General features: G+C 47.9%; 2 protein-coding genes across 2 annotated transcripts; one reads left to right on the forward strand and one right to left on the reverse strand.

Annotated features, from left to right (window-relative positions):
• The first annotated feature begins 1,783 nt into the window (after window positions 1–1,783).
• Window positions 1,784–9,432, forward strand: LOC142185236 (cytochrome c oxidase subunit 7A2, mitochondrial-like). The gene is made up of 5 exons (XM_075260529.1): window positions 1,784–1,825; window positions 3,882–4,038; window positions 5,815–5,904; window positions 6,663–6,747; window positions 9,297–9,432. Exons 1-5 carry the CDS (start codon window positions 1,812–1,814, stop codon window positions 9,350–9,352), a joined length of 402 nt encoding a protein of 133 aa, XP_075116630.1. The 5' UTR covers window positions 1,784–1,811; the 3' UTR covers window positions 9,353–9,432.
• A 1,577-nt stretch (window positions 9,433–11,009) lies between these two features.
• On the reverse strand, window positions 11,010–18,795 carry LOC142185024 (synaptosomal-associated protein 25-like). The gene is made up of 8 exons (XM_075260238.1): window positions 18,632–18,795; window positions 15,342–15,453; window positions 14,983–15,024; window positions 14,019–14,067; window positions 13,472–13,583; window positions 12,684–12,809; window positions 11,373–11,517; window positions 11,010–11,279 (listed from the first exon to the last, which is right to left on the reverse strand). The coding sequence occupies exons 2-8, from the start codon at window positions 15,408–15,410 to the stop codon at window positions 11,211–11,213; spliced, it is 612 nt and encodes a 203-aa protein (XP_075116339.1). The 5' UTR covers window positions 15,411–15,453; window positions 18,632–18,795; the 3' UTR covers window positions 11,010–11,210.
• Between the last annotated feature and the right edge of the window lie 6,004 nt (window positions 18,796–24,799).

Genomic DNA, 24,799 nt, shown 5'->3' on the forward strand with positions numbered 1-24,799 from the left:
GTAGAATCAATCATTCTCAACTTCATGGACTAAAGGTGGCCTTACATGTTAGATGGGAGAAGATTGATGGTTAATCTGGCGTTCAAGTGTTCAGAAACGTGGTCCATTCTAGTCTGTGTTAACCATTACAGTCACTCAAGCCGGCCATACACAATCAATGACATTGGGTGAAACCTTTGGGGAAGGTTTTTGGAACGTTCTTTCAAGAAAAAATCTATTTTGAACTTGGCCAACTTCTTTTCAGCGTGTCTTCAGCTAAAACAATTGTTATTGCAAACGTTCACTTGCCAAACATTTTCCATAAAAAATGCTTCTTTCTCCTCTTATCTGGCTCTTTTCCTGCTTCCCCTTCTTCCTATACTGACTTTCACTCTGAAATATCTTTTGTATTCTTCTTGCTATAAAATGGACTGAAGGTCACAGAGATGTCAGATTACAGATAGCAAATCTATGGAAGGGGAAGGCTGAGCGAGAGAGGAGAGAGACAAGCACAGTGATAGAGACTGCTGCAATCCAAGTAAGCTTTGCATCTCACTCCAAGGGTTTTATTTACATCCGTGCAGGTCAGTACTTCTGTATAATGTCCTGTATGATCCTGCTACAGAGAAAGAGAAAGTTATGGAGCAGAATCTCCTCTACTTTCTGTGTGCAGTGTATGGAGACATCATAGTAGCTAGACTCTAGCCACCAGCTCAGGGAAAACCGAAAATTAGAGCTAGATCCTGCAGAGGAAAATTGCCAAAATAATCCAGAATACAAGTCATGCAATGGCCGTACTCCTCAGGGACACACACTGTACTACTAAGATTTGGTACAATATAAGGGTGATGGGTAAGTGGATGTTAATAACTAGGAACGAGAGAACTTGTAACAGGTTGGGTTCATTACAAACTTTCCAAAAAATTTTGGCTGTTTTTTCTTTGGCTGTTTTGCCCCAGCCTTACTCTCCTCTCTATCATGGCTTCCGGTGGTTCCTCTGCTCCTTCTTCCAGCCTCCTGAATGACATCAGTGACGTGAATCTAGGCGTCCTGGCATTGGCGTCACCTGAGGCCCGATCACTGTCCTCAGCATAATCTCAATCATATTTATATTACAATTACTATGGATGGATCTTAATTAAATGTTCACAATCAGGTCATTAAATTATGAATGGAAAATGAGGGAATACAATGAAAGGTCCTGACAGTCTGCGGGCAGCCGGTTATAGAGCAGGAGGAGCCGAGCAGATTGATATATTGTTTTGTAGTAAAGGAACCGTGTAATTTGTCATTTTTCCATTGTAATTCCATTGACTCGTTCCAGCGCTTAGGAGTCCAGTGGGCGGGTCCTACTCATGACTGAAATTTATAGACTGGAATTAAATGAATAAATCACAATTTCTACTGAATCTTTCCCCATTCACCTATATACTGTATCAATCTGCTCCGCTCCTCTTGCTCTATAACACGCTGCCCCATGACTGCTTGTATTTTGGGGGCCCATCTTGTACACCCCAATAAACAGCAATGATTACAGTATTTTTATGCTGCAATGATATTTTTGGAAAGTAAAATTCACCTTTTTATATAAGAAGATTAAATTCAATTTATTCGCTTTAAATGTAGAATAAAAATATCATCCTTTCCTCGCTGTGTGCGATCCATCAGGCTGATTACTTGCAAGCGGCGGTGATGGCAGTAAAAGTAGGACATTTGTGCCCTCTATGGACCTTTCTGAGAATTACACCCTTAGTTTTTGGAATAAGGAAACGCACGGTAACTTTAGGGCGTGTTGTCAGACAGTGATCGAGAGATCCTAGTTCTCCTTGGATATGGGGACCCACAGGTAAGTATTGTATGACCGCCATGATGACGTCTCCTGCAGAGTTTACTACCTTCAGGTCACACCTGCGTTCAGTGATCAGTCAGATATTTCGTCACTCATTCTGCTTGAAAAATATGAAGAGAAAAGTCCCTCAGGTCCGAAGAACCGAAACCCCAATGCAAGTGTGAACCTAGTGTCAGACATCTTTGGCCCCTGACGAATACAGTTATCCTCGGCATCTATAGTAACACAAATAAACCCCAGACTAGACCCCAAAATGAATTCCGATCAAGACCAACCCCCTAAAATCAAACCCCAACCAGACTCCTAAATACGTTTCGTCCTCAGCCTTTATAGTAACACAAACTAATTGGGACCCCACAATAAATGCATAACCCAAACTAAACCTGCTAAACAAATACAAGCCCCAAACACCTCAGGATTATTACAGTCCCCAGATAAGAGGCCAAAAATAAATATAGACCCCTACAAAGTCCCTCTAAGTAAATGCAGATCAGTAAAATATCCTGTGCACATTTCAGTATTCAAGGACAGTGGTAACTAGAAGACTCCTAGAATACTCCAGCCCCACCACAAACCATCCCCAGAACCCGTGTCCACCACCATAACAACCTGAGCCCCAACTCTTACACACAAGAAACCAAACAGAATCCCTTTAAATACATGCCATGCAACTAATCTTTGTGTATTTTGGGCAGCCTTGATTACATAGGTAGATGGATCCATGTGGTGGAGGCCTCCTAGATGTTAGAGGGTGGATGGTGGAGGTCTAGGTGAATTACTCTCCACGAGGCCTCAACACTTGAACCCGACCATCATCAGATTCCAAAGAGAACCTGGATTGATCTATGAAGACCATACGGTTTAAGCCCATAGACATGATTGGCTTTCAACGACAGAATACGTATTGGGTGTGTTGACACTTCTGCTCAGGACCTGGAAAAGTTACAGGCAGAGACAGGGGGTGTAATGAAGGCGCCCCTGTGTCTGAATGGGGGACAAGGAAACTGTGAGAGCTACTCAGGTTTGTCAGAGGACCAAATGATCCTCTCTATTGGTCTGCCTGGGCCATCTGGAGCTTGTTCGCTCTATGTGTGTGCCCTCATGTATCTGCTGCCAACACCTCCTAATAGCTAGACCTACCACGGGCAATTCGACAAAACAACCAATCTGTTTCCCTTAGTGCAATGACTCGTCTTTGAGTTTATTGTAGAGGGATGTGTAGCAGTCAATGATCTCTCACCAACAGGTACACTACCCAAAAGTAGCCACTGAAAGTCTTATAATAAGGCAGTGGGGAAGGGACTTTTACGTTCCCTCGTGGCAAGTCCCAAAGGCTCATCAGACCACACCTGTAATCACTGACAGAACAACATGCCCGGTTTTATATCAACCTGACATTTCTATCTGGATGTGGGCATTTTTTGGTCAAGGTGCGTACATGGCCCAATTTCTGCATTTTTTCAAGATCTTTATTGCAAAATACAACTATAAGTCATTAAAAATAAGCTTACGTTACATTAGGCTAGATCTTCACGGCGACTTTTGGTCGTGTGATGTGAAAGTGGCGTTACTGCGACAGTCATGCAAATGATCACAAAAGTGTCAAACTAATTCTTGCAATTGTTGGAACGTTTTCCTTCTTAGCGAAACGTTGCGGTTACAGGGCGATCTCATTAGAACAAGATGATATTGTAAAGCTGGAAACTTATCAGGAAATTTAGCTTTAGACATGGACGTCAACACTTGCTGACAAAGAGGTTAAATGTTGCACCCTAAAAATTTGAATGCCGCTTTAATGTGGGTGATTGTCCATAGGGATGTATGAGGGATATGACAGCTGCGTGTACATACAAGGTTCATACAACAGTCAGGCACACAGAGAGGAAGTAGGAACAAAATCTAAGACATTCCCTTTGTCTCCACATCTACTAACAAGAACTATGACCCGACACCTGACGCACCACCCGAGGCCTAAGACTTTGCGGGAGCTTTTTCAGTCCTAGGGTCTTGTTTATTTCCCATGATCCTCCTCCCCCTCGCACTCCCCTTCTAGAGTCACGGTGCAGAGTGTAACATGCAGAAGTTTTGGCTGCTCTGCTACGTCTATTTCTGGCAGGGGAGATCATCTGTACGCGTCCTTGTCAGATGACCCACGAAGGACGAGAGGAGCACAGACCCGAGCTGCAGACGGAACCATGAGGAATTATCTGGTAGGTAGAAACCTCCTTTAAGTTATTCCGTGATAAGATGGGATGGCCGTATTAACCCTTGTGTGATTACTTTTATTATACATAGTCCCACCTGCAGACTATCAGAGTCCTCGCGACATATAATGTGACTTGTAACGGGTAGATATAGACTTGGGTGTGCCGCAATACTTTTCATCATCTTCATAACCAAAGGGGTCACAATTTCTTTTTAGAACTTTGCCCCAAAAATATTTCAGTATTACAAGTATATTTGGTATATTGTCAACGCACGCAGGTCTAACGCCATTCTTCATAATTCTGTTATTGGTGGAACAGCCGACCAGTTTATGACAAGGCCTCTTCATAATTGGGGCAGCTCCTCCGCTAGGGCGCGTGACAAATCTACGCCAGCTTGTAAATTGGCGTAAATGATCTGCAATGTAGCGTAACTCTCACACCACTCTCACTTTTGTGTGGGAGGCAGAAAACCACAACTTGTCGCAACTGGTGTTTAAAAGTTGCAAATCCCGAGATTTGTTACTTTTTACAACAGATATCTTGTGTAAAACCAATAATAAATATGCCCCAATGTGTCCATAAAGGCGCAGTACACATAGCAAAGACATAAGGCAAGGCTTCATCCAGATACGGTCATATTGTAGCATGTGTGTTATGTCGCCAAATCCCATCCAGATGGCAGGGCTAATGATCCGGTTGTGACATCTTCATGACATTTGTCTCCCCTTCCTCTGATTCTGGTCCCATGTGCCCATTTCTTAGAGAGACCTGGATATGTACTGTATGCTACACTGACCTTACAGCACCATAGACTCTGATGATGCCGCTAGTTGGGTCATTGCAAGGGCAGACACACCACTTTGCAACTTGTGCAGCTGCAGAGGGGCCCAGTAGGTCAGGAGGCCCTTTCACCTTAATGGCAGCTTTCTAATATCTACTACATGGTAAATGCCTAATGAACTTTATGGCTGGCCATTACTGGTGGATTGTTCAACACATGGGGTCCCCTATGACAGATATTGTTAGACAAGGGGGTCCATAACTATTGTTGCACAGAGACCTTCAGTTGTCAGCATTGACTTCTGGGTCATTGGGCCAATGGTTGTGCTAGAATTTGCAGCCAAAACACAAACACCAAAGCCACAGCCATATTAGAGCTTACTCACCGTCCTGCAAAGAGGGGAGCCCACCCAGTGTCCTGGAATAGTGATCAAATTCCCCAGGCCTGGCAGAATACTCCTGGATCCCGGGCACATTATATGTGACATGGACACTTTATGGGCAATCATATCACAGAAAAGGGGAGACGTTGCCACATTTTGGTGACTGTCACAGTTCACAGATACGTATGTGGGTGGATCACTGCTTGGGTAGTCCCATTCTGAGCACCCCTTTATAAGTTGCCTCTCATAGACATTGGTGGAGGGGTACAGGTCTCGACCTAGACCACAGTTGAAACAGGTTTGACACCCACATATATTTGCATTTATTTGCTATCAGTGTCTGGCTGAGGTTCCTTGGGGCCCACCCTCCAACCACTGCTAGGAACTGGACCGTAGTACCCTCAAATGTGGGTGTCTTCTGCTGAACCGATATTGTGTAAGAGCCTGGGCCCACCAGAGGATCCTAAATGTGGCTCAAGCATTGTGAAACATATGACATAGGGTATTACCAAGGTTTAATAATACAAGGTTTTCACATTGTTATTGTATATGTAATGGATACATGAGTTGTGATAATCCAAAGAAACTTTCATCCATTTCTTCCGACACTTTACAGATTTTGGGACAGAGGATCTCAAGAACCTTCTCCACTTCTAGTCGTGCACAGTTGCAGAATCGCGTCCCAGAGAAACAGAAAATATTTCAGGTATTGTTCCTCTAATATTTCTTGGTATTATACGATGAGCCTGGGATCACATCTTCCGGATATACTGCAAGGTGAACCAAGATGATGTCCAGAAATGGAGCCAACATGGAGATTGGTTTACAAATGGCTGCAACTAAAAGCACCATCATAGTGACCACACGGCTGTAAAAAATGAAAGAGCTTTTGGCTGCAGTCAAGTGGAAAAGGAAAGGTTTTTTTTTGCCCCACCCTAAGCACACCTCGAGCACGGTCCATCTTGAACATGAGTACCCAGGCCGAAAAATCATTGTTGACTAACCCGTGGGCGATTTCTCAATTGATCGCAGCTGAGGGTATTTAGTAGATCTTTTAATTTCCATTTCTATATCCATGTCAGTAAGTAGGTAGAGATGAATGCACCAGGTAGCCAAAAAGGATTCCACTAATGCCACCAAGTAGTCAGAGTTGACTCTGTCCAGTAGACAAAGATGATGCCACCAAATAAAGAGAGATGATTCCAGTGATGTGACTAGGTAGAAAGCAATGATAGCCCCAAATGGGGTCATGGGTGTGACTAGTAAGACAGTACGGACTTGACCATGCGTTCCCTGCTAAAAATACGGAATATGCAAATATGACCTCATTGATGAAAAAGAGGAACCTGCTAGATGTATATACTGGTGCCACCATTAGACAGAGATGATGTCATCAAGTTGTCCCACGGTTCCGGTATATTTCCACGACACGATGTATAATAACTGATTTTCTTACTTTTCTAGGCCGACAATGACTTACCAGTTCACTTGAAAGGAGGCTCCGGAGATCTCATCCTCTACCGAATCACAATGGGCATCACCATTGCAGGTATACAGCAGAAACATTATATAAGAGACGATCAACGTAAAAGTGGACCCCCTACAGTAACGTCATTGCCTTCTGTATTGGTTTCCTTGTTGAATTTAAGAAAAACAAGGTTAAAAGGGGTTGTCCAGGAATTGGAGCAAACGGAGGGTTGATCCGGGTCCGGGAGTAAAACAAAATAAAAACCTTTTACTCACCAATCCCTGGTGCTCAGTTGTAGGGTCCAGGTCACTTTTCTGTCCGAGGATAGGACGCCCAGGCCGGAAGGGAGGAGGCCGACACGACCGGTGAGACTAGTCAGTGACCTCAGGGGTCATTAGTAAGGAATTGGCGACATATTTGAGTGACATCACCAGGGCAACAATTGGCCACAGAGGAGATTCGGGCCTCTCTGCTTCCGGCATGGGAGGGGAAGAGGAACGGGACTGTACAGAGGAGCGAATGGGAAAGGGGAGTATTATTTATTGCTTGCTTTACCTCCACCCCAAGTTTGTGATTATTCCTGGACAACCCCTTTAAGCTGCCATCTTTAATGTGTAATGGAGTCACCAGCAAGCACATAGTGATGTAGCACACGAGCATGAGCCAGAAGACATCACACAATATCCCCACTCACGTTATGGGGTCCGGATAGCTCAGCGGGGGCAATAATCAGGGTGGTGGGATGTCCCACAGGTCCAGCCTTGGCCTTTAGGATACTTGCTATGGACCTCGTGTTCCAGAACGTTCTCTCCGCAGGCTCATGCTGACAAGATGGTGACGCCGGACCTCCTTCAGGGCGATGGCTAGGCAGACAGGGGGCACTTGGAGTATGTCGGCTCCACAACCTTCAGCCCCTGCACTCAGCCTTCTGTTACCTCACAGGACTTCACTTCACACAATCTCCTCACACATACACACACAGCATCCGCCTGCCTGAGGTGTTATCATGGGAACCAGTGATCAGCTGACTCCTCCCCTTTACCCAGGTGATGTCCTCCCATTGGACATTTGGTTACTATACAATCCTATGCGAGGTGTAATGCAAGTGTGAGACTCACTAGGGGGCGCTGTGTGGTGAGACTCAGGATCCCGAGCTGTCACACAGGCTATATCATGTAATACCATAGAGAGGACCTCAGCCCAGACTTTTGAAGAACTGAAAGAGGGACAAAATGTGCGGCGCGCATAGCGCGCCGTGGCAAATTTGGCCCCGCCCACTTTTGTGTTGACTCCGCCCACTCATTAATTTTTCATGTGCCCGCACACAGTACAATCCTCCTACAGTCACCCGTAAATTATATGCCCCCCCTCCATCTCTCCCCCAGTTTCATATACACCCTTAATCTGCCCCCAGTTTCATGTCCCCCTTCCATCTCTGCCCCCAGATTCATGTCCCCCCTCCATCTCTGCCCCCAGTTTCATGTCCCCCCTCCATCTCTGCCCCCAGATTCATGTCCCCCCTCCATCTCTGCCCCCAGATTCATGTCCCCCCTCCATCTCTGCCCCCAGATTCATGTCCCCCCTCCATCTCTGCCCCCAGATTCATGTCCCCCCTCCATCTCTGCCCCCAGATTCATGTCCCCCCTCCATCTCTGCCCCCAGTTTCATGTCCCCCCTCCATCTCTGCCCCCAGATTCATGTCCCCCCTCCATCTCTGCCCCCAGTTTCATGTCCCCCCTCCATCTCTGCCCCCAGATTCATGTCCCCCCTCCATCTCTGCCCCCAGATTCATGTCCCCCCTCCATCTCTGCCCCCAGTTTCATGTCCCCCCTCCATCTCTGCCCCCAGTTTCATGTCCCCCCTCCATCTCTGCCCCCAGATTCATGTCCCCCCTCCATCTCTGCCCCCAGTTTCATGTCCCCCCTCCATCTCTGCCCCCAGATTCATGTCCCCCCTCCATCTCTGCCCCCAGATTCATGTCCCCCCTCCATCTCTGCCCCCAGATTCATGTCCCCTCCATCTCTGCCCCCAGATTCATGTCCCCTCCATCTTTGCCCCCAGATTCATGTCCTCTACATCTCTGCCCCCAGATTCATGTCCCCCATCTCTGCCTCCAGATTCATGTCCTCTACATCTCTGCCCCCAGATTCATGTCCTCTCCATCTCTGCCCCCAGATTCATGTCCCCTCCATCTCTGCCCCCAGTGTCATGCCGTCCCCTCCTTCATCTGCCCCCAGATTCACGTTCCACCTCCACATTAAACTTACCTTCTCTTCCGTTCCCTCGCCGCTCTCTGCGCGCCTCTCTCGCTGACACATGCGGCTGAAGCGAGGAGCTGACCTGTGTCAGCTCCTTGCTTCAGCCGCATGTGTGTTCAACTCAGATCTGCGTCCTCTGGATGCAGATCTGAGTTGAAATCGGGACATACCTCCCTCCAACCGGGACCGCGGGACATGTCACCCAAATGGTGAATGTCCCGCGGAAATCGGGACGGTTGGGAGGTATGCATTATTATAATGTAATACCATACAGATGACCTCAGCCCAGACACAGACAGCTCTAATAATACAATATAATATAATATATCGTGTCATGTTTGTAATATAAGATGTCTCCTCTCTGTATTACAGGCAGTATCCTGGCCTTCAGTAATATTGTCATGGCTTCTTTACCCCATAAGAAGTGACTGTGGTGAGAAGATGAGGACTTCGGCAATGTCAGAGAACCTGATAGAGTGTGATGTTCAATTAAACCCGTCATATGTTTCCTATTTGTCACTGTCATCTATGTACACTATACAGACTAGACCTACACATGGTATCTCTGCCAATGCTCCTAATCCTTAGACCTCCTTGACATGTCACTCCGGGTCACATCAGAGGTGGTCTGCGAGCAGAGGACCTCACAAGGTGCTGAGGAACAGGCTCACACATAACATAAAGGAGGTTTGTGGCTAACAACTTCTTCTACAGGTCAGCCAGTCAAGGGTTACATCATTGGAGATCTAGGGGAAGGAACTTGTGGCACGTTCTGACACCAAGATGTGGTTATGTTATCAATAATAGTTAGAGGAACCTATAAAGAACCAGAAGTTCACCAGTGGGTCCAAGCTCTGGCTCAACAATGTACCCAACAGATTCAGCAGAAGACAACAAAATTTGGAAGTTACATCACAAATAAGCTGTTAAATCTTGTAGCCGGTAGGTCCTGTGTCTACAAGGATAACAACTAAGTTTGCAATAGGATTAAAAAAAAGCCCCCTCACCACCTTCTCCAACCCTTTGGACCCTTCAGTAGGTGATGCTCCACTAATTCCAGCACAGATAAAATTTTTAGTCTACGCCCCATTGATCGTAAGCAATCCTTTATCTTGTTTTCTGCACTCAATGTACTCATTAGGATCTCTATGGTCAAGTGGGTGGTCCCAGATTATAAGGACCGCCCACCTGACAGTGGAGAAGTGCTGAAACTAACAGAGGGGCCTAGAGATTAAATTCCAACTGCACCAGAATTGATGGTGCGGCACCTGCTGAAAGATGCAAAGAGATGGTGAAGGTGGTAAATGGTCTCCTTTAAAGGTGGACATGCATAGATAGAAGATGGAGGGGTTCTAGAGAAAGGCAAATGGCTGCTCACGAGGACCCCGTTATATATAGGATAGAAAGAACTACTAGGGCTACAATTTCAGGGCATCACAACTTTACTTTTCGATAGAAAAAATTACGATATACTACACAACTTTTACGGATCCAGTCACATGACAACGGCGGCGCAGTAGAAGCACATGCACCCTCTGACCAGACATAATTCAATCACATACAAGGCACAAGCAATAAAGTGAGCTAAGGGTGAGGGGCCGGGGGCCAATGCTAAATTAGAGATCTCTGGAACAACAACCAGATAGATTATAAGACCCCTGGGCTCAGAGGTAAAACCTCTGTCATGGTTCCTCACCTTTCTATTGGTGGTGTGGTTGCCCTCATGTGACTTAGGACTCTTTGGGCCACTGGAGGAATGAACATGTCCATTAAAATAAAAAAAAATTCCATTGATCTCAGAGGACTTCTTGCAACTTATTGCATTGGACTTCCCCACCCACCAGGAGCAAGAGTGAGGCCCTCAATGACTAGATTGATATTGGGGGAACCTGCAGTATCAGGTGGTGGTGCTAGACAATGAAAAGTAACAATTTTTTGATGGCAAATAATTGAAATATTTTCCAAAAAGTTAGAAGATCTTGCATTTAGAAATCAGGGCCCATTCTTTTAGTTATTTTTTGAGGGGTTGGAAGGGTTTTATTCGATACAGACCTTCAATACCTACTGAAGATATTGTCCACATTACTCAATTATAGCGCCAGGGTAGTCTAAGAGGGGAGCAGAGATGGCGGTATACATAGAGTAGATGTTTTTAGGGTTCCCTATTTGTATATCAATGCCCATGCCTGGAGATCTTTCTACAGGGTGACTCTCACAGGACCCTTCAGAATTCTCTGAAGAGTCCTGTGCACTCTCTGAGCAGAAGACACAATCTGGATGAAGGGATCACACACTCTTCAGAATCTTCTTGGCCTTCGTATTCGCTTCCTGGATTCGATCTTGGTTCACAGCAACCTGTAAAAGAGAAAATAAAATTTTTTTAGGGGTGCCATAAGTTGTAGGCCCGTTCCTCATTCTAAATGTCTATTCCAAGTGTCTCCTTCTCACCTTCTCCATGATTTTTTCGACTTGTTTGTTCTGGATATCGATTTCGTTCCCGACATCCAGCGCCATGCTACGGAGATTGCCCAGGATGCTGCCAACTTGATTTAGGTTTTCCTCCATTTCATCTTCTCGAGAGTCCTTTGTGACCCTGCAGTGAAAACGACCATCTGTTGGTCAACGTAGGGGACTTGGTCACAGTGGATCAGTGTCCGGGGGCTCAGCAATTTTTGGTCAACAGCAAAAGACCAAACTGGAGACTATGTCCAATAACTCTTTAAGATGGGTCTACCTAATGTTCTTTGGTATGAAACTGAAGACAATTGGTTGTTCCTCAGAAAACCCAGGGCTGAGATGATGCATACCACGGACCTTCTCCATGCACTCTTTGGACTGTGCACGATATGGAGGCCACAGTCCTCTACGCCTGACCAACTGCGTGTCTGGTTATAGAGCAACCACCCCACACATAGATTGCCTACCAAACGTTCTTCACTGGCGTAGGGAGGGAGGCACACACATGGAGACCCCTTGGCAGGAGGTACAATGGTATAATAACACTTGTTGATGGCAGTGTAAGTGGTTTGCCCCGCTGACAGACCCACTGGTGCAAGGGATGTGGCCCCTGCCTCCTAGGACCCGTCATCACTAAGCAGGAACCAGCTACTAAGTCAGGGGTCCAAATGTTCCTCCTTGCCATGAGCTAACCAAACCATGAGGGAAACCTTCCGAGCAACAAGCTGCTCCACTCCTGTCACTCCTCCCCCGCCCAAGCCACCACATCAAAGGGCCCATCGGGAGGAGCTTTCTCCACTTCCATCTCTTCACATCCTTCAATAGATGCTGCTTCAATAGATGCTGTAATTTTTCCTGTAACCCCCGCCATTCTTGAGCAATCACTTCTCTTCATGTCAGTACGTAATATGCTAATTAACCCCTCTATTATCAGGTGGGCGGTCCTGGGCTGGAGCAGGTCATCTGAGACCACCCACCTGACAGTAGAGAGCCATATTAGATGCTGAATCTCTCAACACCGATTGCTCAGGAACGGTGGGGGTTAGAGAAAAAATTCCAACTTTGCCAGAATCAGTAGAGTGTTAGGATCCTGGTCGACCTCTGGAATTGCACATTACTTTCCTCCATCAAGTTACTCGTTTAGTTGGTCCCATAAGTGTGAGGCTGAGCAACTTTTAGATCAAATGGAGTTGGAGATTATGACCTGGACCATCCGAATTATGATGGATCCAAGGTATGGAATAAACCACTTAGTAGAGGATTGGGCGACTCCCATATATATCAATGTTCTCAGGCTTTTACCTCCGGATATAACTTCCGCTCATCATCATCCTCTCTCTTTCATCAGCAACGTGGGACGGCTGCGCAGAGACAACATCGTCATTAGATTTCCCCCAGGCGGCTCTGTAGGTCGCGCTGTTCATCAACCTGAAGGATAAAAAGTAACAAAAAAACAAAACAAAAACATTCCGGCTTGTGATCGGTAACTTTTTGGATACATCATCACCTGCTGCGGCTGCACGTTGCATCCTGCAGCTGCCCTATGGACAAAAGATTTGTAACCAGAACTAAGCCGTCCCCGGGGAGCCCAGGGCGCAGCATCTGGTGGGCAAGGAAGACAAAGTGGGCTTTCCCATCGCTTCACATCCAGCTGGTGTGTCCAACATGTGACACTGCTACAACCCGGGCATACAAAACAGTCACGACTGGGGGACACTTCTGAGAATGGCCACTGGGTGGTGCTATGGAGACTCCATAGATGTAGCAAACTCAGCTCTGTTGCATCTGTTTTGTTGAGCCCGTCCAAATTCTGCCTCAGTGTTAGGATTGTCAGCACAGCAAGGGCTGCGGGGGTTTATAGGATGGGATACCCCTTTAAGGAGCAAGCAGTGAATGGAGATAGTTACTGAAATACTGAAGAATTTAAAGGGGTTGTCCATGAATACTACACGAGAATCAGTGCCCCATATATCGACTGGTTGTACATGGTATTGCAGCTTAGTCCCATTCATTTCAATGATCCTTGACCATGCTGGACAACCCCTTTAAATGTCATAGGTAGTGAGCCAGAGCCAGACGGGGCCACTTACCTGTCACAGGAGCACAGGCCGCAGCATTTTCCCATATCCGTTAGATTTTTCTCCGCTTCCCTCATATCCTGGTTAATTTGGTTCAACCCCTTGTCAATCCGCTCCAGCTGCTCTGAATACAGGGGATAGAGTACTAAGGGTATGTTCACAAGTGTATTACATATTTTCCAACTTTTGGGGGTGTAGTTTGATTTTTGCGATCTTATGTACAACCAGTGCAACATAATAAACCAGTGAGTAAATATAAATTATTAGGTTTTATTAGAGTCGTATATATTAATATTATAGAATGACAAACTCAGCTCTGCTACGTCTACTTTCCCCTTGAACAGATAGTAGGTGTAATCTCTATGTCCACCACTAGAGGTCACTGCAGGGTAACATATATTGTATACTATAGTCTATGGGGAGATGGCACCGCAGGAGTTATATTACCATGGACATATATACTGGAGGATATGGAAGGGCGTATACAGGCTAAAGCGATGAAGCAGAGGGGATTGAGAGAATACATAACTGAGACATAAGTGATGGTTGTCAGTCTTACCTCCCTGCTCATCCAGCATCACCAGCGTCCTTATTCCAGCATCCTTACTCTGTCCCGAAATGAAATTTTGGGTAAAACCATAAAGACAATCATATAAAGGTTGATATATATTGTTCAATAATGTGGATTTGAAGCTACAGATGTAGCAGAGCTGTCTCCTGTGATAAGAGATCTCACTACAGCAGATTAACCAAGAGGTTCAGGTTATCTTTGATAGATAGATAGATAGATAGATAGATAGATAGATAGATAGATAGATAGATAGATAGATAGATAGATAGGAGATAGATAGAAGATAGATAGATAGATAGATAGATAGGAGATAGATAGATAGATAGATAGATAGATAGATAGATAGATAGAAGATAGATAGATAGATAGATAGATAGATAGATAGGAGATAGATAGATAGGAGATAGATAGGAGATAGATAGATAGGAGATAGACAGACAGATAGATAGATAGATAGATAGATAGATAGATAGATAGATAGATAGGAGATAGATAGATAGATAGAAGATAGATAGATAGATAGATAGATAGATAGATAGATAGATAGATAGATAGGAGATAGATAGATAGATAGATAGATAGATAGGAGATAGATAGATAGATAGATAGATAGATAGGAGATAGATAGATAGATAGATAGATAGATAGATAGATAGATAGGAGATAGATAGATAGATAGATAGATAGAAGATAGATAGATAGATAGATAGATAGATAGATAGATAGATAGACAGATAGACAGATAGATAGGAGATAGATAGATAGATAGATAGATAGATAGATAGATAGATAGGAGATAGATAGATAGATAGATAGATAGATAGATAGATAGATAGGAGATAGATAGATAGATAGATAGATAGATAGATAGATAGATAGATACTCAAGTGACAGGGAAGCAGTACTGTCTGTGCCTACAGCATTATATAGCATTTGTCTTTCGATAGCTCACCTCTTCCACCAGTTGGACCATGCGACGTGTAATGTCCAGAGACTGCAATAAAGAGTATATAGCGGTTCTAACATGGCGCGCTGTATAATGGTATAAACTTATTTTCTGTCATCAGATTTTGATATTAGGGATTTGGCATGTAAAATCCCAGCAGATCCCTAGACCCTGATCCCTACTGTCTTCATTTAGGGACATTCTAAAGAATTAAAACTAGTTTGTGGTCTCCATTGAAAACACAGCAATGGATAAACTTTCTGTCCTATCAGAGAGGACGTAGTCTAGCCCCGCCCCTTTGACTGACCTGCACTAGCAGTGGAGAAGGAATTGCACTGAAAAAACACCGAGATAATCCCTCTCACCTCATCAGTGACCTGGTCCACGCGCTTCTTCAGCTGTAAATCTTTATCATACCGGTCCTTATTCGCCATTTTAGGGCTACGCAGTCCGGAAGAGTATGAGGCTTCTGGATCACTATAGGGATGAACAGATAACAGGAATAGAGAAGTATGGAGGACAAAGAACAGAAATTGTGGAGTAGAGAGCAGCACTGGAGGGGGGAGATGGTAGAGGAGGGAGCAGCACTGGAGCTGGGAGATGGTAGAGGAGGGAGCAGCACTGGAGGGGGGAGATGGTAGAGGAGGGAGCAGCACTGGAGCAGGGAGATGGTGGAGGGGGGAGCAGCACTGGAGGGGGGAGATGGTAGAGGAGAGAGCAGCACTGTAGCTGGGAGATGGCAGAGGAGGAAGCAGCACTGGAGGGGGGAGATGGTAGAGGAGGGAGCAGCACTGGAGGGGGGAGATGGTAGAGGAGGGAGCAGCACTGGAGGGGGGAGATGGTAGAGGAGGGAGCAGCACTGGAGGGGGGAGATGGTAGAGGAGGGAGCAGCACTGGAGCAGGGAGATGGTGGAGGGGGGAGCAGCACTGGAGGGGGGAGATGGTAGAGGAGAGAGCAGCACTGTAGCTGGGAGATGGTAGAGGAGGGAGCAGCACTGGAGCTGGGAGATGGTAGAGGAGGAAGCAGCACTGGAGGGGGGAGATGGTAGAGGAGGGAGCAGCACTGGAGCTGGGAGATGGTAGAGGAGGGAGCAGCACTGGAGGGGGGAGATGGTAGAGGAGGGAGCAGCACTGTAGCTGGGAGATGGTAGAGGAGGGAGCAGCACTGGAGCGGGGAGATGGTGGAGGAGGGAGCAGCACTGGAGCGGGGAGATGGTAGAGGAGGGAGCAGCACTGGAGGGGGGAGATGGTAGAGGAGGGAGCAGCACTGGAGGGGGGAGATGGTAGAGGAGGGAGCAGCACTGGAGGGGGGAGATGGTAGAGGAGGGAGCAGCACTGGAGCTGGGAGATGGTAGAGGAGGAAGCAGCACTGGAGGGGGGAGATGGTAGAGGAGGGAGCAGCACTGGAGCTGGGAGATGGTAGAGGAGGGAGCAGCACTGGAGGGGGGAGATGGTAGAGGAGGGAGCAGCACTGTAGCTGGGAGATGGTAGAGGAGGGAGCAGCACTGGAGCGGGGAGATGGTGGAGGAGGGAGCAGCACTGGAGCGGGGAGATGGTAGAGGAGGGAGCAGCACTGTAGCTGGGAGATGGTAGAGGAGGGAGCAGCACTGGAGCGGGGAGATGGTGGAGGAGGGAGCAGCATTGGAGCGGGGAGATGGTGGAGAAGGGGGCAGCACTGGAGCGGGGAGATGGTGGAGGAGGGAGCAGCACTGCAGCACTGGAGCGGGGAGATGGTAAAAGAGGGAGCAGCACTGGAGCGGGGAGATGGTAGAGGAGGAAGCAGCACTGGAGCGGGGAGATGGTAGAGGAGGAAGCAGCACTGGAGCGGGGAGATGGTAGAGGAGGGAGCAGCACTGGAGCGGGGAGATGGTAGAGGAGGGAGCAGCACTGGAGCGGGGAGATGGTAGAGGAGGGAGCAGCACTGGAGCGGGGAGATGGTAGAGGAGGGAGCAGCACTGGAGATGGGAGATGGTAGAGGAGGGAACAGCACTGGAGCAGGGAGATGGTAGAGGAGGGAGCAGCACTGGAGAGGGGAAATGGTAAAGGAGGGAGCAGCACTGGAGCGGGGAGATGGTAGAGGAGGGAGCAGCACTGGAGCGGGGAGATGGTAGAGGAGGGAGCAGCACTGGAGCGGGGAGATGGTAAAGGAGGGAGCAGCACTGGAGCGGGGAGATGGTGGAGGAGGGAGCAGCACTGGAGCAGGAAGATGGTAGAGGAGGGAGCAGCACTGGAGCAGGGAGATGGTAGAGGAAGGAGCAGCACTGGAGCGGGGAGATGGTAGAGGAGGGAGCAGCACTGGAGAGGGAGATGGTAGAGGAGGGAGCAGCACTGGAGCAGGAAGATGATAGAGGAGGGAGCAGCACTGGAGAGGGGAGATGGTAGAGGAGGGAGCAGCACTGGAGAGGGGAGATGGTAGAGGAGGGAGCAGAACTGGAGAGGGGAGATGGTAGAGGAGGGAGCAGCACTGGAGAGGGGAGATGGTAGAGGAGGGAGCAGCACTGGAGAGGGGAGATGGTAGAGGAGGGAGCAGCACTGGAGAGGGGAGATGGTAGAGGAGGGAGCAGCACTGGAGAGGGGAGATGGTAGAGGAGGGAGCAGCACTGTAGCTGGGAGATGGTAGAGGAGGGAGCAGCACTGGAGCGGGGAGACAGAATGAAGGAAAACTGCTAAGAAATGGGCATATGAGTACAGGTAGAAACTGGATATCGCGCTGTGGCTGTGAGACTAAGAGGAAGCAGCAGATCAAGTATAGGAAGAAATGAGAGAAATGAACGGGAAAGTATAAGAAATAGACAAGTCACTAAGGAGAGATCAGTAGGCAAACAGCAGCACTGGAAAGGTTAGATAGGTGGGGAGACAGGACTATAGGAATGGGGAGGTGGGATGGATGTAAGACGGGTGTGCTGGAGGGGGGAGATAAAGGAATTGAGGAGCAATAAATGGGGTAAGAAGGTAACGAGGGTGTAAGGTAACGAGGGCGTAAGGTAATGGGGGTGTAAGGTAACGAGGGTGTAAGGTAATGGGGGTGTAAGGTAACAGGGGTGTAAGGTAACGGGGGTGTAAGGTAACGAGGGTGTAAGGTAACGAGGGTGTAAGGTAACGAGGGTGTAAGGTAATGGGGGTGTAAGGTAACGGGGGTGTAAGGTAACGAGGGTGTAAGGTAACGAGGGTGTAAGGTAACGGGGGTGTAAGGTAACGAGGGTGTAAGGTAACGGGGGTGTAAGGTAACGGGGGTGTAAGGTAACGAGGGTGTAAGGTAACGAGGGTGTAAGGTAACGGGGGTGTAAGGTAACGAGGGTGTAAGGTAACGGGGGTGTAAGGTAACGGGAATATGAGGTAATGGGGGCACAGAGAGGCCAAAATTTAGTAGATAGCAAGGAACCCTATAGTCCATTCCTCCATTAGGTGCCCATCAGAAGGACTGTACTTCAGAACAATACAGAGAACACACACAATATACCGTGACATTGTACCGTGACATGGGGACATACCGCGACACAGCAACGTCACACTGGACAATACCGCGCCATTGTAAGCACGATGACGTAACTTTTACCATGACAACAAACTATCCTATATGACAAGATCAGACATTTCTATATCCTGACAGACCGGTATATATATATATATATAACAGCGATGCCACGCAGCTCACCTGTATCACCAGCACACACCATCTGGGTGGCAGCGCCGACTAGTTTCCCGGGTGATTGTGACTTCAGCCTTAATATGTTGTGATTGGCAACCGCAGGACGCGCCGCGCCAACCCATAACTCTCACCCTATAGCGCGCAGCTGGCGCACCGTAACGTCGTCTTAGTAACTTCACCATGGAAACCGTATCCTCCTCAAAGGGCGGGAAAGGACAGTGACAGCGGAGCATGATGGCGAGTTATCTGCTCGTATACGCCCGGGGTGGGCTGGGGGCCAATTATATTTAGAAGGAATCATCTTCAGAGGATTCGCACGCACTTTGTTCTCTACAGATGTGATCCCACGAAAATGTATTGTTCACGCTCTCCGTAAGTTTCCATGGAGAGGACGGGCAGGCCACGACTAGTCATATGGGGTCACCGGGCCCGTCATCGCTAATGCCAGCTGCTGTATGCCAACTTCCAGAACCTCCCGCTCATCCATGTTATGTCATGGCAACGCATTGGCTCACCGCCAAGCCCCTTCCTCTGTCCAAGCCAGTCGGTGGCATCTAAGGGGTTAAACGGGGCTCCGTTAAAGTATTAGGGCAATAGTAAGGCTGACGTGAATAACCTGAGAACATGAAGGGGTTAAAGGGGTATTCTGGATCTCTGCAGGCTGGTATTGAATCCAGATCTAATCCAGAAACCTTCACGTCTGTACTGCGGCGACCAGAGCGGGTTTTTATTAAGCAGCAACCAGAGATCTGGACAAGAAATTCTAGAGACATTGTATATACACTCACCGGCCACTTTATTAGGTACACCTGTCCAACTGCTCGTTAACACTTAATTTCTAATCAGCCAATCACATGGCGGCAACTCAGTGCATTTCGGCATGTAGACATGGTCAAGACAATCTCCTGCAGTTCAAACCGAGCATCAGTATGGGGGGGAAGAAAGGTGATTTGAGTGCCTTTGAACGTGGCATGGTTGTTGGTGCCAGAAGGGCTGGTCTGAGTATTTCAGAAACTGCTGATCTACTGGGATTTTCACGCACAACCATCTCTAGGGTTTACAGAGAATGGTCCGAAAAAGAAAAAACATCCAGTGAGCGGCAGTTCTGTGGGGGGCGGAAATGCGTTGTTGATGGCAGAGGTCAGAGGAGAATGGCCAGACTGGTTCGAGCTGATAGAAAGGCAACAGTGACTCAAATAGCCACCCGTTACAACCAAGGTAGCCAGAAGAGCATCTCTGAACGCCGCACAGCACGTCCAACTTTGAGGCTACAGATGGGCTACAGCAGCAGAAGACCACACCGGGTGCCACTCCTTTCAGCTAAGAACAGGAAACTGAGGCTACAATTTGCACAAGCTCATCGAAATTGGACAATTGAAGATTGGAAAAACGTTGCCTGGTCTGATGAGTCTCGATTTCTGCTGCGACATTTGGATGGTAGGGTCAGAATTTGGCGTCAACAACATGAAAGCATGGATCCATCCTGCCTTGTATCGGTAACGGTTCAGGCTGGTGGTGGTGGTGTCATGGTGTGGGGAATATTTTCTTGGCACTCTTTGGGCCCCTTGGTACCAATTGAGCATCGTTGCAACGCCAAAGCCTACCTGAGTATTGTTGCTGACCATGTCCATCCCTTTATGACCACAATGTACCCAACATCTGATGGCTACTTTCAGCAGGATAATGCAATGCCATGTCATAAAGCTGGAATCATCTCAGACTGGTTTCTTGAACATGACAATGAGTTCACTGTACTCCAATGGCCTCCACAGTCACCAGATCTCAATCCAATAGAGGAGCATCTTTGGGATGTGGTGGAACGGGAGATTCGCATCATGGATGTGCAGCCGACAAATCTGCGACTGCAACTGTGTGATGCCATCATGTCAATATGGAGCAAAATCTCTGAGGAATGCTTCCAGCACCTTGTTGTATCTATGCCACGAAGAATTGAGGCAGTTCTGAAGGCAAAAGGGGGTCCAACCCGTTACTAGCATGGTGTACCTAATAAAGTGGCCGGTGAGTGTATAGTCATTGGCCGACACCAGATTGACACTTAAAGGGGTGATCTGGGGACTATTTACCATCTTCACCCCTGGATCGTCCCCTGGTTTCTGGGCTGATTCCGACTCTGGGTCAAGTGATCAGACCCCACATTGGACATCCAAGTTGCTCTGCCCCCTCCCCCACGTTCACCATGTACTGGGGGGCTATTGTAATAGTAAGGCCCCCGTAGAATAGGCAACACCTGTGAACATGGGAAAGCAAGATTGATCATGTGACTTCGGGTCGGAAGCAGCCCGAAATCCTGCGCTTCAGCCCCAACCTGCGGGAAGTAACACAGTCCCTGGATAAAACTTTAGCACTCAGGCCTTGTCCTCATTGGGACTGTTGGACACCTATATACCAATTCCTCTCAATCATTGGATGCCCAATTTAGAGCCAGTGCAGCACAATAGCCCCGGCCGTATATGTCAGAAGTATCCACTCCCTTCCACCATGGCATCCATGCTGGTATACAATAGCATGGTCCAGCCCTATGCAGCGGTCACTTATACTGTGCGGTATACAATAGCCTGGTCTAGCCCTCTGCAGCGGTCACTTATACTGTGCGGTATACAATAGCGTGGTGCAGCCCTATGCAGCGGTCACTTATACTGTGCGGTATACAATAGCGTGGTCTAGCCCTATGCAGCGGTCACTTATACTGTACGGTATACAATAGCCTGGTCTAGCCCTCTGCAGCGGTCACTTATACTGTGCGGTATACAATAGCGTGGTCTAGCCCTCTGCAGCGGTCACTTATACTGTGCGGTATACAATAGCGTGGTGCAGCCCTATGCAGCGGTCACTTATACTGTGCGGTATACAATAGCGTGGTCTAGCCCTATGCAGCGGTCACTTATACTGTACGGTATACAATAGCCTGGTCTAGCCCTCTGCAGCGGTCACTTATACTGTGCGGTATACAATAGCGTGGTCTAGCCCTCTGCAGCGGTCACTTATACTGTGCGGTATACAATAGCGTGGTCTAGCCCTATGCAGCGGTCACTTATACTGTACGGTATACAATAGCGTGGTCTAGCCCTATGCAGCGGTCACTTATACTGTGCGGTATACAATAGCCTGGTCCAGCCCTATGCAGTGGTCACTTATACTGTACGGTATACAATAGCCTGGTCCAGCCCTATGCAGCGGTCACTTATACTGTGCGGTATACAATAGCCTGGTCCAGCCCTATGCAGCGGTCACTTATACTGTGCGGTATACAATAGCATGGTCTAGCCCTATGCAGCGGTCACTTATACTGTACGGTATACAATAGCATGGTCCAGCCCTATGCAGCGGTCACTTATACTGTGCGGTATACAATAGCGTGGTCCAGCCCTATGCAGCGGTCACTTATACTGTACGGTATACAATAGCGTGGTCTAGCCCTATGCAGCGGTCACTTATACTGTGCGGTATACAATAGCCTGGTCCAGCCCTATGCAGCGGTCACTTATACTGTACGGTATACAATAGCATGGTCCAGCCCTATGCAGCGGTCACTTATACTGTACGGTATACAATAGCGTGGTCTAGCCCTATGCAGCGGTCACTTATACTGTGCGGTATACAATAGCCTGGTCCAGCCCTATGCAGCGGTCACTTATACTGTACGGTATACAATAGCATGGTCCAGCCCTATGCAGCGGTCACTTATACTGTGCGGTATACAATAGCCTGGTCTAGCCCTATGCAGCGGTCACTTATACTGTACGGTATACAATAGCATGGTCCAGCCCTATGCAGCGGTCACTTATACTGTGCGGTATACAATAGCCTGGTCCAGCCCTATGCAGCGGTCACTTATACTGTACGGTATACAATAGCATGGTCCAGCCCTATGCAGCGGTCACTTATACTGTGCGGTATACAATAGCCTGGTCCAGCCCTATGCAGCGGTCACTTATACTGTGCGGTATACAATAGCATGGTCCAGCCCTATGCAGCGGTCACTTATACTGTGCGGTATACAATAGCATGGTCCAGCCCTATGCAGCGGTCACTTATACGGTACGGTATACAATAGCCTGGTCTAGCCCTCTGCAGCGGTCACTTATACTGTGCGGTATACAATAGCCTGGTCCAGCCCTATGCAGCGGTCACTTATACTGTACGGTATACAATAGCATGGTCCAGCCCTATGCAGCGGTCACTTATACTGTGCGGTATACAATAGCATGGTCTAGCCCTATGCAGCGGTCACTTATACTGTACGGTATACAATAGCCTGGTCCAGCCCTATGCAGCGGTCACTTATACTGTACGGTATACAATAGCATGGTCCAGCCCTATGCAGCGGTCACTTATACTGTACGGTATACAATAGCATGGTCCAGCCCTATGCAGCGGTCACTTATACTGTGCGGTATACAATAGCATGGTCCAGCCCTATGCAGCGGTCACTTATACTGTGCGGTATACAATAGCCTGGTCTAGCCCTATGCAGCGGTCACTTATACTGTGCGGTATACAATAGCCTGGTCCAGCCCTATGCAGCGGTCACTTATACTGTACGGTATACAATAGCCTGGTCCAGCCCTATGCAGCGGTCACTTATACTGTGCGGTATACAATAGCCTGGTCCAGCCCTATGCAGCGGTCACTTATACTGTGCGGTATACAATAGCATGGTCCAGCCCTATGCAGCGGTCACTTATACTGTGCGGTATACAATAGCATGGTCCAGCCCTATGCAGCGGTCACTTATACTGTGCGGTATACAATAGCCTGGTCCAGCCCTATGCAGTGGTCACTTATACTGTGCGGTATACAATAGCCTGGTCCAGCCCTATGCAGCGGTCACTTATACTGTGCGGTATACAATAGCCTGGTCCAGCCCTATGCAGCGGTCACTTATACTGTGCGGTATACAATAGCCTGGTCTAGCCCTATGCAGCGGTCACTTATACTGTGCGGTATACAATAGCATGGTCCAGCCCTATGCAGCGGTCACTTATACTGTGCGGTATACAATAGCCTGGTCTAGCCCTATGCAGCGGTCACTTATACTGTGCGGTATACAATAGCCTGGTCTAGCCCTATGCAGTGGTCACTTATACTGTGCGGTATACAATAGCATGGTCTAGCCCTATGCAGCGGTCACTTATACTGTGCGGTATACAATAGCCTGGTCCAGTCCTATGCAGTGGTCACTTATACTGTGCGGTATACAATAGCCTGGTCTAGCCCTCTGCAGCGGTCACTTATACTGTGCGGTATACAATAGCGTGGTGCAGCCCTATGCAGCGGTCACTTATACTGTGCGGTATACAATAGCGTGGTCTAGCCCTATGCAGCGGTCACTTATACTGTACGGTATACAATAGCGTGGTCTAGCCCTATGCAGCGGTCACTTATACTGTGCGGTATACAATAGCCTGGTCTAGCCCTATGCAGTGGTCACTTATACTGTGCGGTATACAATAGCCTGGTCTAGCCCTATGCAGTGGTCACTTATACTGTGCGGTATACAATAGCCTGGTCTAGCCCTATGCAGCGGTCACTTATACTGTGCGGTATACAATAGCCTGGTCCAGCCCTATGCAGCGGTCACTTATACTGTGCGGTATACAATAGCATGGTCCAGCCCTATGCAGCGGTCACTTATACTGTGCGGTATACAATAGCCTGGTCTAGCCCTATGCAGCGGTCACTTATACTGTGCGGTATACAATAGCCTGGTCTAGCCCTATGCAGCGGTCACTTATACTGTGCGGTATACAATAGCATGGTCTAGCCCTATGCAGCGGTCACTTATACTGTACGGTATACAATAGCATGGTCTAGCCCTATGCAGCGGTCACTTATACTGTGCGGTATACAATAGCCTGGTCCAGCCCTATGCAGCGGTCACTTATACTGTACGGTATACAATAGCATGGTCCAGCCCTATGCAGCGGTCACTTATACTGTGCGGTATACAATAGCCTGGTCTAGCCCTATGCAGCGGTCACTTATACTGTGCGGTATACAATAGCCTGGTCTAGCCCTATGCAGCGGTCACTTATACTGTGCGGTATACAATAGCATGGTCCAGCCCTATGCAGCGGTCACTTATACTGTACGGTATACAATAGCCTGGTCTAGCCCTATGCAGCGGTCACTTATACTGTGCGGTATACAATA

The sequence above is a fragment of the Leptodactylus fuscus genome, chromosome 11 (genome assembly GCF_031893055.1).
Source record: "Leptodactylus fuscus isolate aLepFus1 chromosome 11, aLepFus1.hap2, whole genome shotgun sequence".
NCBI lineage: Eukaryota > Metazoa > Chordata > Amphibia > Anura > Leptodactylidae > Leptodactylus > Leptodactylus fuscus.